An 18,209-nucleotide genomic window follows, 5' to 3' on the forward strand; every position below is an offset into this window, starting at 1 on the left:
TGTCACTCATCATTAGCAAGGGAACCAATCATTTTAGTGTTAGCCAGGGAACCAATCATTTTAGTGTGAGGCCACAAACCACAGATAAGTGTTCGGGAGGACACACGAAGCTTGCTGACCTGATTCCCCGCTTATGCTACATGCGTCCTATGGGCCTATCGCCTATGGGAGTCCTCTGAGACCAGCTGCTGTGACGTTGACGAAAAGTCCAGCCGCTCTCCTTTTGGTGTGCTGTCCCTGGTAAGTTAGATTTTGTTGTTGTTGCTCTATATCTTTAAGAAACTAACCTCAGAAATATTACTCTCGACATATCTCACAAAGCTTAAGATATGGCCATATCATGGCTCAGACAAAGCGTAGGACTAGATAGGTAGTGCCATGTGCTGGAGGGTTGTCTTGTAATCATGCTAGAAACAGCACAGAAAAGTATTGGCAGGGATGGTACTCATGACATTTGTTGAATACGATGAATCATGTCATGAAATAGACGCAGTGCAGAAATATGACAGAACTGGTAAGCAGACGACAAAGAAATATGTTGGTTACTATAGCTACACCTCAGTTGGAAATGCCCAAGGAAACAAAACCGGTTCCTATCTAATGATGCCTTAAAAATACCCCATACAATTTACATGCCATGTGCCTCAGATTTCGAGTTCATTTGGCAATAATACCGGGGATGCTACCGTTCTTTTAGGACTTTCGTAGAACTGTTCCTCGCCTGCAATACAATATAGACGTAGTTACAAAATTTTCTTGGCAAATGCCTATTTAGAAAATCCTGTAGTAAAGCCCATATTCAAGTTACCAAAGATAGCAGCGTCTTGTATTGTCTCTACGGTAAAGCCGACAAAACGTTTTATTTTTCCACAGTTGCAACATGAATATCGTATACCTGATAGTAGTGCTGCTGCCTGCACTTGTTGTCGGAGGTAATGTATACTTCTAATTATGATTTGCCTTGGTTTAAGCAATAGATTAAGGGGGCCATATGATTTAGGAACACTTGAAATTGCCAGGTGTCTCGTCATTTTGTGCAAGATTTTGAGAAAAGATAGATTTTGTATAAAGACAATAGATGGAATGTCAAGTAAAGCATTACTTATCATTCCATCTGTTGTCTTCGGGAATGCAAGGTTGTGACAAAACAATGGGGAACGTCAAAATATAAACCGCATGATGGACATACTCTGTACCATACATAATACTCAGTTGGTTTGTCAGTAGGGTCTGGGTAAGGTTTGTGGTTTAGAGAACGGGTTAGGTTAAAGCTTAGGGTAGGGGTAGGTGAAGGGTTAGGTGTTTATTGTAAATTGGTAAGGCGTTACGGGTTAGGTTAGAGGCTGTGTACAATGACCGAGATCTGTGTGTCCACATGTACACCCTCCCAGACAACCCATGCTGCTCGTTCCCATGTCAGAACATGGGCGTGTGTATGAGGGAGGGGGGCGGGTACACGTGTGACTGCACCCGGACCGGCTACTACGGACAGAACTGCGAAACACGTGAGTACACTTACACTTCATCCTCAATCAAGGCCATCTACATCCTCAATCTTAACTATACAGAGGCGGTGGGTGGTAGAAACCTGCTGGTACGTAAAAGGCCACACCCATTTAATTTTAGAAAGAAGAACTTTATTGCACGACAATTGTACATGATACAATGTATGGCAACAACTATTACACAAAGTACAAAATAGAGGTATAGGGTAAAGCTTAACAACCTAGTTAACATAACAATAAGGGCTAACATAATTCTTTGGTATAGTATTATGTACAATGGAGTAGGCTAATCATTAGTTTTGGTATTCTTTCTAATAGCAGAGCAGTCCTTGATATATTTGCCTATTTTTGCATTATGGGAGTTCTGACAAGATATATAGAAATCTGTTTGTAGCATCGAGTTTCTTGATATCTGTTGTACTTGATTCGAGAAATATGAATAATTCATTACGTAAACTAGCGTATCTAGAACATTCCATTATAAAGTGAAATTCACCTTCAATATGCTTTGGGCAGAATGGACAGAACCTTTGGTCAAGGGCTATATTGTAGTATCTGCCTGTTTCAATATTCAATGTATGGCTACTGATTCTAAACTGAGTTATTGCTTTGCACATTTCAAAGTTATTTATATCATAAAGATATTTTTCTCGTTAATAAGATTTTAGAAATAACATCATCTGGCCATGGATACATCAAAGCTAATGCGCGCGGGCGCAAAAAGGAAAGAAAAATCCAGCCCAAATAAAAAAAATTGCTGCTAAACTACAGGACTAAACATTCAGACCATTGTTTTCCAGACTTGGTTTGTTCTAAGTTCACCTCCAATAAGACTGTAACAGACAATCCTCGCCATTGCAATCATGTTTGTATTTCCATTCTTGTTTAAAGATGGAACAAGCTAGCCTCCGTCCAGACTGTTCTTTCGCCGATTTGCAATTTGCAATTTTCCTAGGTTCTCTTATGCTGGGATAGGGAGTTTGCCAATGAAGAAAGTTTGCGTGGAAAAGAGTTTGCCCCGTCTCAAAGCCCGCGAATTATTTTCTTTTCTTTTAGTTTTTTTTTTACAAATTTATTCTTTTAGCTTGCACTGCTCACTTTGAAATACGCCAATTAAAACCAAGTTAGCGGGTTAACATATTGAAGTCACGTATCTCGTCCTCAGTGCAACAGTCACCATATCTATATATCTAGCGTTAAAAGTTATGAAATGCACCAAGCTGACCGGTGTATGTCTCTCTCCTGTACAGCGGAGTTACTGACAGCGTTGGGAGCCGCATTGAAGCCCAGCGATGAGATGATTGACCACCTGTTATTCAACTACAAGTGGCTCTGGCACATCATCAACAACACACAAAGCCTGCGAAACTTCCTTATGAGGTTGCTATCCAAACGTAAGAGGACCTCTAGCGACTATCTTATGAACTATAGCTCAGATGTTTCCTTTCAATCAAATTCTGATTTCCAAAGAGTTTAAGCAATCAGAAACACAAAAGAGAACAGACATGTTGTCACTCAAGTGCCTCTGTAAGTTCGTACGCAGACTCTTTTTTCCTGTTTTTACTTATCTGTACCAAAAGATATGTTTGGTTTATGTTGTTTGAATGAATGATTTTATTTGTAAAACATTGCAGCTTGGTAGCTGAATTGCGAGTTACATTACAATAATTGTGGGTTATCTCCACATACATAAATTAGAACAAACATCGTGAATAAAACTAGGCTATTGAATCTCTGCATAAATCTGCATACATGGTATTCCGACAGTTTAGTACACAAAGATATTGTTTGAAAAGAAGCTAGGCTAATACAGATGTACTAATAGTCTCTAACATTGTACTAGTAGTCTCTAGGATACACTTTCGGACACTAGTGGCCACTTGCATACAACAAATCTAATGCGCGTGGAATGAAGGATAACGCATGTCTTTTAGTCTTGCTTATCATTTTTGCACAATATGGTCTTCTGCTACGAAGACCGTAGTGAGTGTCCGCGGACCTGGTTAAGAATGCCCAGAGAGGAGAAGACTCATCCTGAAGGATATGTTCTAGAGTTCTCAGTGTAGCTCTCTCACGTCTACTAGCTAGTGTTGGGATAGAGTCAACAGGAAGTCCAATGATTCTCATACACCGCTTTTGAACAGATTCAAGAGAGTCCGAAAGATGATTTGGCAATCCTCCCCACACAGGGCTCGCGTACTCGAGGATAGGTCTAATAAACGTCAGGTAAATCTGGGTTAGGACGTCTACAGAGAGACCCGCTTTCTTAGCGATGCAAAGGTAGTAAATCCTCGGTCGGACTCTGCTCAGCATGTATTGTATGTGAGCATCCCAGGTGAGGTCATAAGAAATGTGAACACCAAGTAGCTTGAAAGTGGTGACCCTTTGAATCTCATTACCAGCTATTGTAGGATGGGGAGGAAAGGGTATATTGGCCTCTTTCCTGGTACTGATTACCATGTCCTTGGTTTTTTGCCATTTGCTGCAAGGGAGAAAGACTTGCCCCATTCATCAATACAGTCCAGCGCAAGTTGGGTCTGTCCAGGTAATGACCCCATGAGGAACTCTGAAGTTGTCAAGTCGTCAGCATATTTAACCGGAGAGACAGACATTGGCAGCTTAGCGTCCAGAGTGTTGATACAGATCACAAACAGGAGCGGCGATTGTCTATTTACCTTCGCAGTCTCTGTGGGACAAGTAGATAGCCCCCCTCTGTACCACACCGGCCATGACTACACGAGCTGGGACACGTACTCGGCCCGGTCCTACTACACCCGCGCGCTGCCTCCCGTCCCCGCCGACTGCCCCACCCCCATGGGCACCAAGGGCCCCAAGGAGCTCCCCTCCCCCGAGTATCTCGCCGAGACGTTCTTGGCGCGCAGAACGTTCCTCCCCGACACGAGACGACGCACCAACGTGCTCTTCGGCTTCATGGCGCAGCACTTCACTCATCAGTTCTTCAAAACGGACTTCAAGAAAGGACCGGGTCACACCTGGAGCGACCATGCGGTAGATTTACGGGCATCTACGTTTACAAAATAGTGACTAGCAAAAACAACAAAAAAACATCCCCATGTTCCGTCACGTCTACACTTAATCTTTGCTAACGTTTGACACCATATTTGACAAGAAGTAGCTATGTAGAAGATGGCGAGGTTGAACACTGGCAGGTCACTACTCCTATTTCTCTTCCCCAGGTCGACATGAGCCATGTTTACGGGGAGACCACCGAGCGGCAGCACCAACTCCGCAGCTTTCAGGACGGGAAACTGAAGTACCAGCTGGTGGACGGGAAGTGTTCCCGCTCAGCCTGCAGACGCCCCCTGTACACATGATTTACTCCCAATGTCCCCGAGGACAAGCGATTCGCCCTCGGGCACGAGTTCTTCGGCCATCTGCCGGGACTGTTTGTGTGGGCCACGGTCTGGCTGAGGGAGCACAACCGGGTCTGTGACGTCATGAAGAAGGTCCACCCAGACTGGGACGACGAACGACTCTTCCAGACCGCTAGACTCATTCTTATCGGTAAGACAAAAAGTGTCACCAATAGCTGTAATGAATAAATGTAAAATCGGCATTTTCATAAATTACTGGCAACTCAGAAATGTTAGAACTAAAAACTGTAGCTACAGGGCTTCAAATACGTAAAGGTACCTTCAAAAATCGACCTTGTTTTAAAAATATAAGTTGATAATGATAAGTAAAGAAATTAGTACATAAACTAAAACAGCAGTGTATCTGTTCTAATCTAGTGTTTTGATTTGGACGGATTCCTTTTGATTGTATCTGATATTAGAAGAACACTGACCTTAAATTTAACCTTTTACCCCTTACCTCACAAGGTGAGACTATCAAAATCGTCATTGAAGAGTACGTACAACACCTGGCTGGAAACAACTTCCAGCTGGTCTGGGACCCGGAGCTGCTGTTTGAGGAGAGGTTGCAGTACCAGAACCGCATATCTGTAGAGTTTAACCACCTGTACCACTGGCACGTGCTGATGCCGGACCATTTCGACATCAATGGCACCATGTACACCATGGAGGACTACCTGTTCAACAACGACATAGTCCTCAAACACGGGCTCAACGCCACGGTGGACGCTATGTCCAGGCAGATAGCGGGGCGGGTGAGTGCAACATATCTAGGTCATTGTATATACAACATCATCAGAGCACCAGGTACCAAGATTTCTGCAGACAATACCTCGTAATATTACAATGTTGACATGTCAAATCTCTTTCAAATCTTCTCTCCTCCACCTATTCTTCTCTGTTGAGGTATCTACATGTATCTACATGTATCTCTGCTGATCACGGTCATTCGACATCTCATGCATTCTGATTGCTCGATGTAATTCGACACCTCATTCTGATTGGCCAATGTGACTCAACATCTCATTCTGATTGGTCAATGTCATTTAACACCTCATTCTGATTGCTCATTGTCACCCATTTGAGATTCTTTGTCCATCCCTTGTGTCATTTCTGTGATGTTACGGCGTCATAACCAATATGAAATGGAGCTCAATGTTGTCTGCATATATGGTAATTATATTGCAATATTTCCAAACACAAAGGACGTATTGTCGCAGGAGAGAAGGTGTTACAGACATTCGAACCCGTACATCTTTGGGTAGCTATCTCCAATTCTACTACTATTAAGCTGCACAGGCCACTACGTGTATAGTATAGATGGCTGGTCCACTGATAGCGACGTAGTTGGGCCTGAAAATCAAACTCCCAAATGCAAGCGGAACACGTTACCCATACGTCACTGCACGGTATAACAGGACTGGTGAATGTAGTCTAAAATGTGTTGCATTGCTTGCGATGGATCTCTTGGAGTCATTCCAGATATTTGTCTCCCCAGTTTGGACCAAGGAACATCGGAGCTGTCAATCATCAGGTTGCCGTGGAAACCATCAAGCATGAGCGGAAACTGAGGATGCAGCCGCTGAACGAGTACCGGAAACGGTTCGGCATGGCTCCATACAGGACCTTCCTGGAACTTACTGCAGGTCAGTTTGTACGACTGAATAAAACAAAACATTGACCACCCACTTTGAGTGATAAAACCAGTTAAGTTCCCAGAAGAGCTAATCTTCCACTGGCCATGACAAACAAGCCAAACATTCAGCAGTATATTGTATTGGGGAAATTCCACTGACTCTTTTCAATGACTCTTTTCAATGACTCTGACACAATGAAGTGTCCTAAATATTGCAACCCTTTCCAGTAGCGTGCATGTCGTATGAGCGACATCAGCCAGAACACATCTATGTATACACCACTAAAAATGCTGTCTGGTATATTGCACTTGCTATCTGGTAAGGGCTTCAGTCTGTAGCAAATATCGTCCTTAATTCCGGATTAAAAAGTCTCATGTTAGTCTTTTCATATAAGATATATATTCTACTCGCCAGCTTAAAAGACCATCTTTCGGTCTATGCTTAAAGAAAATTACTCTGGCGTAGTTGGTAGAGTGTAGTTGGTAGAGTGTTCGGCTCAGAATCTAAAGGTCCCGAGTTCGATACCCACCATGCCCCGACCTTGTGCCCTTGGGATAGGCACTTAACACGACTTTTCTTTTCGGTGGATTGCGGAGTGGCGCCGACGTCTAAATGTGTGCCAAAAAACACACCACGGATTTGGTGCACCTATGTGCCAACATCTGCACACTTAGTAACTTCCACCAAGAACCGTTATCATATGACGTCGACAGCACAAGTTGTTATCTGTACTCCTTTCTCCAGGTGACGCAGAGATGGCGGCGCAGCTGGAGGAGGCGTACGGAGACATCGACGCTGTGGAGCTATACGTCGGCTGGGCGATGGAGAATCCGATGCCGGCGGGCAACGTCCTCAGTGAAATGTTCGTCCGCATGGGCAGCACGTTTTCCTTCACGGGCATGCTGTCCAACCCCATCTGCTCCCCGGGGTGGTGGAAACCCAGCACGTTTGGAGGGGAGGTGGGCTTCAACTTGCTCAAGACGACCACTCTGAAGGACCTGTTCTGTAGGAACATGAACGGGCCCTGCGGGCTCGTCTCCTTCTCCGTGCCAGAAGACGTAGAGCCGACCGGGATGCCTGAAGCTGTGGAGCCGGCCGGACTACCCGAAGCCGAGGAGCCGACCGGGCTTCCGACGGATGAAGGTGCCTCTCAAGACAAACACACGTCTCAGAACCAAGAACTGTGAAGGGATACATGTGTTTGGCCTAGATATCATACTCTGGCTAGATATCATATTCTTGTACTTTTAAAAGCCGCTTGCTTTTAAAATGGAGATAACTCGTAATTTCAATAGTCAACTGACAATGATTTTAGTTTACATTTTCTATGATTTTCATCTTATATATGAATATTCGATACCTTTCACTAAACACATTGGTATGAGAGGAGGAACGACTTCGAGAACCAATAGAAGCGAAGTTTGTCAGAAGTATGAATACACATAGTACAGGTTACCAATAAGATATGTTATATTTCACACACATGCATGTGTTTCATTTCACTACACTAGTACTTACTCTCTTCCTTCTACATAATAGAGCTGTTACAATTTCCTTTGTCTAAACAAATAAAGTCTCTTTAAAAAGCATGGACGCACTTCCACCCATGAACACATTCAGACCATTGTGAAAAGTACTACGTTTGATTATGAGGAGCAATTCGTATGCTCTGAGCAATAGACAAGTCTTTACTTTTATTCGCATTTTTTGAATGCTACGATATCTTCGCTCTCGACTTTGTAAAGACGTTTACCATTAACCATAGACGAATTACACTGCATATGCTCTAAGGTCATTGCTCTTATTTCTGGCATGTTGGACACGTGAGGTGTTTGTGTCAAGAAATCGAGAATCTTCATCCCCGCTTCCGATTTTTCATTGAAACACTCTGAGATGTCGATATTTAATGCAGCTACGTCCTCCGAGGTCACGTCATAACTGATGCCCCTTGCGTCCAGCCACTGTTCCACGTCAACGGACGTGCGAAGCGACGTCTTCAAACGGTCACCTTTGCCAAACTTCTCCCACAGCTTGTAATACAGCTTTCCACCAGCATCCTTCCCTTCAAATGCATAACAGGCATCTGTAATTAGATGAAAACTTGGTGACCCCCTCAATTTAAAAGGAAATGTTAGACAAGACAATCTGTGTTGAATGCAATCTGTAGAAAAGAATGACATCAGTGTGCGTAGCACAAACGTGAATACCAACTGAATAGGGAAAAAGAAGTGCTGTACTAATCGGTCCAAATACTACATTATTGAATGAACAGGTTCCGCCTCCGAGGCGTCACCAAAAAAAGTAACCGCTTGATTACCTGACTTAATGGTGATGAACATGTAACCACCATCTGCCAGCTGTTCCCACATGTTCCGCAAGGTGGCGTCAAGATCTTCCACATGGTACAGAACGTGGACAGCATGGATCAGGTGGAACTTTGTGTCGTCCTTCGTCTGGACGTACTCTTCTGCTGTCTGCTGTCGCCAGTCAAAATTCACAGCACCGAGACTCGTGTCTTCCCGCACCCGTGTCTACAATAACACAACGATGTGCATATTAATACTAGTAACACTAACGATACCACTTAATATAAACGTTCAAATGAATTCAAACGAATTACAAAACGAAAGCATCAGAATTTTTGGAGTGTCGGAATACGGATGATCCCCACCTTGTATCGCTCAATCATTTCTCCCGACGGTTCCACAACCCTGTTGTACACACTGTTGTGACGCTGTAGAAGCTTCTTAAGAATGGCGCTGTCGACATCCCCTGGGAGAAAACAAGGTAAGATATCGATTACTACTTCAATATAAGAGAGTTATAAAAATTGAGCGTTTGCTTTTGCTACTGTTGCTTACGTCTGCTCCTTTTGAGGCAGCTTGATAGAGGAGAAAACAAGGGGTTATAGGTACTTCTGTATCCAAAAATGCCAAAGGTCATCGTATTCATCTTAATTCCTTTGCATGCTGGGAAATTTGTAAAACTTTTGTTAATGAAGTGCGCATGCGCCACACAAGTGTCGTCATGGCAACGTGTCGCTTGCCGCCTGCGTAATTCCGCTATCAGGGATAAGGGTAATCTCCCAAAAGACCTATCTGTGGTAAGACACTAACAGCATCCATGGGTGAAAACAGTATCCAAACCGTGGCTGGGTGGATACCGTTTCGGTCCCTGGATGCAGTCTTTTCACTGGTAGATCTGCTTGGAGATTAGCCATTATGACCTTATTACGAAAACAGAATTATGGCCATAATCAATATTGACCGAAGGAGGCCATATATGGTCACGGCTGCTCACCTGATCCACTCCCTATCCCGAGCACACGCAGGTCGGTTCCCGGCTCACACAGGGCGGAGTCTGGAACCTTTGCTACAAAGTACTGGTAGTAGGCGGGATCTCTGTCTCTCTGGTCACGACCATACGCAGTTCTTAAGGCCATCATACTTTCTAGATACCGCTCCGGGGAGTAGTTGATCAGCCTTCCGACCTCCATTCCCTGTGGGAATAAAATGGGATGCTTGGTTGGTTGACTGATTCATGCTTATGTGCTATTTAATACCTGCCCGTCTAGCTTGACGAAACATACTACCCAATTTTGTACAAGATCAATAGATAGACAAACGAATCGATTGATTGATTTATAACAAAGGCTACCTATGTCCCGACAGCGTCAGGTGTGGCTTTAGAATACGAATAATCGCGGTAAGATACATTTGCATATCTGTAAGGAAAGATGGCGAGAGCCATGCATCTGACAAAATGTAATCGTCAAGACTTAATCCAGCTGAAATGGCCCTTTATTTTAGTTATCACAATTGACAAATAATGCTTGCTAAGAGTGAAAGACTGAGTTGTGTGATTGCTTTCATAGTGTTACCGCTGCAACGATTCTACACGTGTATTTACTAATCCAGGAACTTCACTGTAAAGCCTACTAGGTCAGAAATAAAAGTGTATCTGCCACAGGTTCCACAGTGTCAGGTGGGTTTAACTGTACATGTCGTTTCAGAAAGTTGATTAGCCGACCCTGATAACTCATAACTCTATAAGTAACTTACCTTGTTTATGCCGTTCAGTTTTCACAACAGGTAGTGCCGAGCCGCTTGCTGTGTAGCTGATGTATGTTTCACAATATAATGCACATTATGTAGTGTGAATTAGCTTGTCTTTACCCTGGGAGCCAGACAGGACCGGGTAGCTAGCAAGGTTTGTTAGCAAGTTTTGTTCGGGGAGCCAACGCAGTCAGCCCGACAATCTCACATTAGCACTCTGGGGGAGTTAAAGCCCGAAGGAGTAGAAGTAGGTCCTAGCTGCCCGATCCCGGATGGCCTCCAGGGTAGCTTGTCTTTTGCTTCACCAAAGGGCGGTTGTACCGGCTATACAAGACACACATACAGATTACCAGAGAGTTGGACAGAGGTCAGAGGTCAAGGAAGACAACACATAGGCCAAAGAGAGCTCTCTGTCCTTTAGGGTTTGCATCTATCACAGTCCTCTGTGAGTGAGGCTTCTTAAGGTATTCAAACGTAACGCTCATGTTTTAGGTAGGCTATATGTGCTCCTCTTTATGTTTATTTGTTAATTTTGAGACACCGTTTGCACCTCAGGTGGAATCCTGCAAAAAGAGGATACCCAGGCATCACTACGTAGAGAGAGACTAAATTTTCTTCTTTTTTATTCGTTATCTTGGAATATACTACTACCTATACTCGAATTTGAAGTGCTTTAATTATTAAAAGTCCAAGCATAATTCAAGCATAATTCAAGATGAGCCACTTATCTTGGCAATCTATCTATAGCTGTGACCTGTAGCTTAAGCGTTCAATACGTATTCAGTGCTACAATGGACGACTTACCCCTTTTCTTCTGTGAATTGTCCATAATTTGGACAAATCAAGCTTTTGATTGATTACATCAAAATATTTTAAAGTAATAATTAAATCGGCTAGTGTCATTATTTAGCCGAGCAAATTGGACCCATAGTTGAAACCCCCATGCACTCCGTATGTCTCAGACATTTGGCACGGCGCACAAATTTGGCGCTTGTAAGTTGTATCTGCCAAATAATTGCTCGCGCATGGATTTGGCGATTGGAAGGATTTGGCTTGACACCGGCTTGTTTGGTGGTAACTTCATTTCTGACCTCTCACCTCTTATCCGCACCGTGGGACACCTGGACAATATTCCCAGTTTTTGGCTACCCACTGCGGGTGAGTTAGTATCAAGTCGTTATCATTGAGAGCGCTGTTCTTACCCCAGGCGAAGGGACTACTTAACGGTAATGGCCACGTACGTGCACCAGCCTTTAGCTTCAACTTGTCTGTATGGTGTCAGAAGAAACCCAGCACCTAGCGACGTTCTATATCCTGCAAGGAGAGCGGCCAAAGAACACGCCAACATAAGGTTTTTACCAATGAACTCCTATTGATGGATGGCCCATCCGTACAGTAGGGCAAGTCTAGGTGCAGTCTCAGTCCTTTTTGCTGGCTCGATAACTATCAACACTTCAAATGGATACTGTATCTCACCTATGATAGTCTGAGAATATTCCACAATTTCAAACTGGTTCTATCTATCTGTTTTATTATAATTTTCAGAACGTCTGCAAACAAAAGTAAAATGTTCAGTCAATTTCATCATCACTAAGCGGCATGTAAGCTGCACTCGATCTAAAGGCATGATAATGTTTTTGTGTGTGTCTGTTTCTGTCTCATTGTCTCCTTTTGAAACGGTCGTCGCCTAATTACATGTGTTGGCACGCTCCGTCGATTTATGTCTATCATAGTATTAGCACACTCTTTCCATGCACGTCGTGTTATTTCGTGGCGCAGTTTTTTTACATAATTACAGCACAGGCTTTCTAACTCGGTTTGATTTAATTATGGAACTGCAGGGACATTCTTGTCAAAACATTCCAAAGATGATAACTGAAGACAGGAACGGCATATTTCTATCGTTTTAGGCATGTTAGTTGCTTAGGGAACAATGTACGCACTTATATTCATATTATTCAAATAATAATGTAATCTGCGTAATTGATGAGGAAATTGTATGATTCTAGATATTGTTTCCCTAACTGGACTTAAATAAATGTAAATAACATATGCAATTCATGACAGGTGGAATATAAACAGATACCAAACTTGCAGATGTGGAAACGATTTGTATAATTAATACAAATATATTAATATGGCTGAAAATGCTTAATGATAAATGATGAAAACTTTACACCTATGACATATGTTAGTTCAAGGTGAACGTCACCATTCTTAAATCATGCATATATATATCTATTTCATACAGGTATGAGGTCTCCAAACTCTGCGCTAGTTTAATATATCTATTTTGCCATTTATCACGATACTGTTGTAAATTTGCAACTAGAATGAAGGATTTGGCGTCAGCTACTTTGATAGCTGTCGCATAATTTAGAAAACAACTGAAAAAAATCTTGCTGTCACGGTCTCAGACTTTAATTCTGTTGTATTGCTGAATGGATATAATGAGAGGCATGATAAGGATCATACACATGTCGAATCATTGCTCATGAGAACTAAGTATTGTATGACACACCTCTAAGGACAACTGTCGTCGCTGAATTCATTAAAGGGCTTGAATTACATCAATAATCATACAGAAGCAATCATCCCCTTTTAATGTTTCCGTCATTTTTGGTTGAAGGCCACAGCTGTTACCGCTCGAAATGCGCTTCCGTATCAAACTCAAAATGAATGAACATCTGTTTGTGGCAGTAGGCCCAAGCACTATGGCCCAAGTATCATAAGTAGTAAGTTAAATTGGTTTGACCTGGATGATCTGTGAACCACATGATTTCCGGCGCCGGCCACCGTTTGTCATAACGGCTTGAATCCACAGCTTATGTTTGATTATTCGAAGCACGTAACCGACTCAGTGTTTCGGCTGACTGGCTACTGTTGGGCTGAGGTCAAAGACTTTGCAAACTTTGTGCCAACACGGAAGGAAAGCACCATGGCAGGTTTGTGTCTTTTACTGGTTACTATAGATACATTCAGACTATGTTCATCTTGCAGTATTACATGACGTTTACGGAACCAAAGAATCAGCCACCATCACAGTTTGGGTAGTCAAATACTGTATTTACGGGATTCTTTGCTGCACTACCGATGCGCTTTCCTCTGTGGTTAGCAACCTTTCTGCTACATTCCCTGTCCCTGACCCTCAACCCTAAGGAATGTAGCAAACAAACTGCCGAAATGTTGACTCATATCGTGAGCATCCAGTATATAGAGGACCTGCAGGTAGATGTTCTGGTCTTGGTCCCGATGGACTGTCAGTTACTAGTTCGTAGTATAGCTGCGATGTTGGAAATGTATGCTCAACCCAGACAGGAAATGACGTTGTATTCCGTCCACTGAGCTTGAGTAAATGATTTCTACTCGTACTTCTCTTTGCATAGCTCCTACCCGCCTGCATATAGATTTTTCAGAAGAAGTGTCATATTTCTCTAGGTCAGAACGACATACTTCCTAAAACAAGTAATAGTTCATCCATTGTCTGTGCCCAAATATGGTAATAGCCAGGCTAGCTGACCTTCAACTTTCAAGGCACTGAGACCCCAAGGACAAAAGTGATTAGGCATGTTCTCATGGTTCTGGGTCAATAATCATGTCAAGTCGCCCATCCCTTTTTAAAAAAATACCCGGGAAAGAGACTTCTATACATGAGGATCTTGGAATGTGACTAGAGTTAAGATGTACAAGAAACGAGAGTTCCACGACCCAATACCTTCGCCAACTGATTTTAACTTTTACAACTGATGTATCATCCCAGTTTGTCATTATTTATGCAAATAAGATCCTCATTTACAAATGTAATATCAAATCTACTAATAATTTATGTAAATAATGCCCTCATCAGCATTATTGATGTTCAATGATGCTCACCTTCAAAAAGTAAGAAATCCCCGTCATTTACAGCAACTAGATTATACTATTTTCTCATTGATTATGCAATTCAGGTCTTCATTTGCACAATTTATATCGTGTTCTTCTCTTTGCCCGTTACAATGGTAACGTATTGGAATAGTCCTACAATGGAACAGTGTTGATAAACATTCCTCTTTAATTGTGCAAATTAGATTCCGATTTGCATAATTGATATTCAACTAATGTGATACATCACTAAAGCTACCAAAAATCATAACGATCGGCATGTCCAGTCAGAATTTTTTGTTTGCCATGTCCAGAACTCGAGATATCGAACCCGGAAGTTCAACTGCAGTACCGTAACAAGCCGCTAAGGGGCGCAACATCTAATCAACTATCCACATAGTGACATACAAATATCAATACAATCTATCTAGGCGTTCCCGAGTTATGCTGGTCTTTTACAACCCCACAAAATCACGAATGCTACCGAAAACATTACCTTCTTGGCGAAGGTAACGATATAATTATGTACACTGTTGTAATACTTTCCAGTGCAACTCTCACAGAGCTCTGTCAAAAATCATAAGAAATAAACAGCACACCCGCTGCATGACATTTGTTTGTTTTCCAGACATACCAACCAAAACAATTCCATGGCAGCTTCTGTCCCTAAAAAGTAGGAAAACGCTATGTAAACCAGTTTCGAACTTGACCCTTCTTGGTACAATCGCGCTATACACCCACCAAATCCACAACTAGTTATATGCTGTTAACCTACATAGGGACCCACTACACCATGGGTCAGCCCATACCAAAGATATCTTTGCGAAGGCAAAATATCAAGTTATCACGAAGGCTACCCGGCTACCCTATTGAATAGGGCCCTGGAAAGTTTGCTTGGGAATGTTTGTCGACATGACTACTGTGAAAGTAAGGTAACATGCAAATATGAGTGAATTGCACCCCATGTCCACAGGAATATCAAAGGTCGGCAGGCTGAATAACGACTCTCCTGAGCGCTATGCCGCAAGTTTCACGTCCTTCCTGGATGCCACTGAGATGAGCGCAGAGTGCTACTACCTCTTTTTTGAGTCAGTTGTTCCAGACTCCACCCTGTGTGAGTCGGGAGGCGAAGTGCGTGTACTGGGGATAGGGAGTGGATCAGGTGAGACCGATACCGCGATGGTGTCACACCAAAATCGTCTACTTTGTACTAGCTTAAGGCCAGCCCACATATTAAAAAAAGATATTCAAAACATCCACACTATATCCCCTTGAGTAATCATATATGAACGCGCAACCAGACTAGCAAACAACTGGTACCACCGCAAACATAATCTTATCAGAAGGAAAGAAATACCAATGTCCTGAGGGTAGGGGTAGCATGGCCGATGTCTTTATCTGCATTCTTTTCCAATGTAACACGCCAGTTTATGCGTCAATGAAGATTAGACAATCAGGTAATAAGATATGCCCAAAAGCAGTTTCTCAAGCAACTGGATGTGATTTTGGAAACGGTCAGACGTTTCAGACAGCACCCACTATCTTTCGTTAGTGATACCGTCAGTTTATGTTATCAAACAAACGAAGGCTTGTAACGTTATATTTCATAAGGATCATTACCCATTCTTCGTCACATACGTCACATACTTTAAAAAGCATGTGCTTTCATAGGAGAAGCTGACAGTATCATCACAAAGAAACTTCTACAGCGGCACAGCAGTGTGTACAACAGGGTTGTGGAACCGTCGGAGGGACTGATTGAGAAATACAAGGTGTCAAACATCACTTGCTTGTCAAGTATATAGTCTTGTGCCTTAGCCGAACGATTTGATTTGGTCGTGCTTCTTTTGCCACCAGTCTGTCACAAATATTGTGTCTTTTTTTAAAATTAAATTCAACATCTCGGTTGCATTTGCCATTGTGTAGACGTTAGCACGTGAAGACACGAGCCTCAGTGCTGTGAAGTTTGACTGGCGCCACCAGACAACGGAAGAGTACTTCCTGAGCTCGAGGGAGGAAAACATAAAGTTCCATCACATTCATGCCATCAATGTTCTGTACTACGTTGAAGATCCAGTCGCCACCTTGCGGAACATGTGGGAACAACTAGCTGATGGTGGCTATATGTTAGTGACCATGGAGTCAGGTACACAGTAGTACATGTGTAGCTACTAAGCTTTAAATTATGACGCTTTGTTCTGGTGTTGTAAGAGAACCCACAGGAACCTCTTCCTACACTTGTCGCATGAAAAATGAAGAAAAAAGACGTTGGCGTGTTTATGTGTGTGTTGTGTTGTGTTTACGGATACTTTTGACCAGCATAATTTAAGAGCCTGAGGATGGATTGTGACTAGGGCTGGGTACCGGCACAGTGTACCGGTACAAAACCTGTTTTTCTCATTGGACCGGTCCAGAAAAACCGGACCTGAAAAAATTAGGTGGACCGATCCAGAAAAACCGGACCTGAAAAAATTAGGTGGACCGGATGTTTGACCTATTAGGAAATTAACAGATTATTTGATCAGGCATTCACACGTTTTGGCGCTTGCAAGTGGAAGAAAATAATTAAGAAGAGTGAAGTAGAGTAGAGTTTATAGCCATTTGTACCTAGTTTTACAGTCAATCGTACAGAGGCAGTTAGCACTGTAGGATTTTAAAACACCAGTGTGAGTCTAATACTCCACCAAACAGATTTCTTTGTAGTGAAATGGACCATTGGTATGAGTCATACTGAAGCAGGTCCAGGTTCAGGTCCGGACCTGGACCTGATCCTCTGGACCTGAACCGGACCTGGACCTGAATTTTCTGTACCGGTACCCACCTCTAATTGTGACGGTGTTTGATATACGGGTGGACGTTGGGAAGACGAGGCTCGGGGTAGATTTTGTACCCCCGGGTGTGTGCCCTTCGTACTGCAGCAGAAAATTCGTCATGCATGCGATGGTCTTGGTTTTTGGATACCAGATGACTTTTGACGTAAGTAAAAAGTTACGTGGCTTTGAGCCCCCTAGCCGCTTTCTCTGGTTTCCATTTGTAACGTTTACATTGATGCATTGTTGCTCTAGCTACTATAATGCATTACGATCGTTAACTTTAAATCCACTTGCTCAATATCTACAGAAAAGGGTGACTGGGGAAAGCTGGGGCTCAAGCTGTGGGAAGATTTCGGACAAGGTGACCGCTTGGACACGTCTCTCCGTATGGCCGGTGACATCAAAATATGGCTTGATGCGATGGGTGCCACCTACGTCTCTTTCGAGAACAAAGTCGAAGTCAACGCCACAGAGTGTTTTCAGGAAAACTCCGAGGAGGGGATGTTGCTTCTCGACTTCATCACACACACACCTCATACCTCAGACATCCCAGAAATACGAGCCATGGCCTTAGATTTTATCCGACGACATTCCTCGCTGGTAGATGATAAGATTATTTTTCTATCAATCGAAGAAACTATCGTCGCTTTTAAAAAGTGAACAGAAAAATAATGCTCTTTATTTGTGGTAAATTCCGTTGGAACATATTGAGTTTGATTCTGAAATTCAACTGTTATTAGCATTGAACGCATTGATGGTGCTTTGATCGACGTTTGATATGATTGTAATGCAAACCGATGAATGCTAGTGCGTAATGCATTTTTTACTCCGGATCTTTGTTTTCGGTGTGTCTAGGCCCGTTTCTCATGTTGACATTGAAACAGTGTCTGTTTTCCATTTTGAAATGAGTTACGTTCTCCTTTTTGTTTCGATAAATTAATGTTTGTACCGATTATAAGAGCTT

General features: G+C 42.8%; 3 protein-coding genes across 5 annotated transcripts; 2 read left to right on the forward strand and 1 right to left on the reverse strand.

The window, feature by feature from the left end:
• Positions 1-36: 36 nt before the first annotated feature.
• LOC118427666 (prostaglandin G/H synthase 2-like) lies at positions 37-8,105 on the forward strand. The gene is given in 11 exon segments (XM_035837563.1): positions 37-240; positions 874-932; positions 1,392-1,505; positions 2,756-2,899; positions 4,189-4,514; positions 4,703-4,799; positions 4,802-4,844; positions 4,846-5,030; positions 5,348-5,634; positions 6,378-6,525; positions 7,261-8,105. Coding segments are annotated over 11 exon segments (1,953 nt in total). The 5' UTR covers positions 37-133; the 3' UTR covers positions 7,704-8,105.
• A 42-nt stretch (positions 8,106-8,147) lies between these two features.
• LOC118427861 (histamine N-methyltransferase-like) lies at positions 8,148-10,689 on the reverse strand. 3 transcript variants are annotated; one of them, XM_035837835.1, is made up of 5 exons: positions 10,578-10,689; positions 9,817-10,015; positions 9,188-9,288; positions 8,834-9,047; positions 8,148-8,578 (listed from the first exon to the last, which is right to left on the reverse strand). In XM_035837835.1, the coding sequence occupies exons 2-5, from the start codon at positions 10,010-10,012 to the stop codon at positions 8,211-8,213; spliced, it is 879 nt and encodes a 292-aa protein (XP_035693728.1). In that variant the 5' UTR covers positions 10,013-10,015; positions 10,578-10,689; the 3' UTR covers positions 8,148-8,210. The 3 variants fall into 3 exon arrangements, with proteins under 3 accessions (XP_035693728.1, XP_035693722.1, XP_035693734.1); XM_035837829.1 differs by having other exon boundaries at positions 8,148-8,599; XM_035837841.1 differs by having other exon boundaries at positions 8,344-8,573.
• A 2,679-nt stretch (positions 10,690-13,368) lies between these two features.
• Positions 13,369-18,057, forward strand: LOC118427802 (histamine N-methyltransferase-like). Its single transcript, XM_035837762.1, has 5 exons — positions 13,369-13,516; positions 15,406-15,594; positions 16,104-16,204; positions 16,359-16,578; positions 17,553-18,057. Exons 1-5 carry the CDS (start codon positions 13,399-13,401, stop codon positions 17,903-17,905), a joined length of 981 nt encoding a protein of 326 aa, XP_035693655.1. The 5' UTR covers positions 13,369-13,398; the 3' UTR covers positions 17,906-18,057.
• Positions 18,058-18,209: the final 152 nt, after the last annotated feature.

The sequence above is a fragment of the Branchiostoma floridae genome, chromosome 1 (assembly GCF_000003815.2).
Source record: "Branchiostoma floridae strain S238N-H82 chromosome 1, Bfl_VNyyK, whole genome shotgun sequence".
Taxonomy (NCBI): domain Eukaryota; kingdom Metazoa; phylum Chordata; class Leptocardii; order Amphioxiformes; family Branchiostomatidae; genus Branchiostoma; species Branchiostoma floridae.

Coding starts and splice junctions, on each gene's coding strand:
- LOC118427802 (XM_035837762.1), top strand. CDS start 13,399: ATGTTTGATTATTCGAAGCACGTAACCGACTCAGTGTTTCGGCTGACT. Junction 13,517..15,405: donor GAAGGAAAGCACCATGGCAG/GTTTGTGTCTTT, acceptor CCATGTCCACAG/GAATATCAAAGGTCGGCAGG. Junction 15,595..16,103: donor GGGGATAGGGAGTGGATCAG/GTGAGACCGATA, acceptor GTGCTTTCATAG/GAGAAGCTGACAGTATCATC.
- LOC118427861 (XM_035837829.1), bottom strand. CDS start 10,012: ATGGAGGTCGGAAGGCTGATCAACTACTCCCCGGAGCGGTATCTAGAA. Junction 9,289..9,816: donor CGGGATAGGGAGTGGATCAG/GTGAGCAGCCGT, acceptor GTTTTCTCCCAG/GGGATGTCGACAGCGCCATT. Junction 9,048..9,187: donor AAATGATTGAGCGATACAAG/GTGGGGATCATC, acceptor GTGTTATTGTAG/ACACGGGTGCGGGAAGACAC.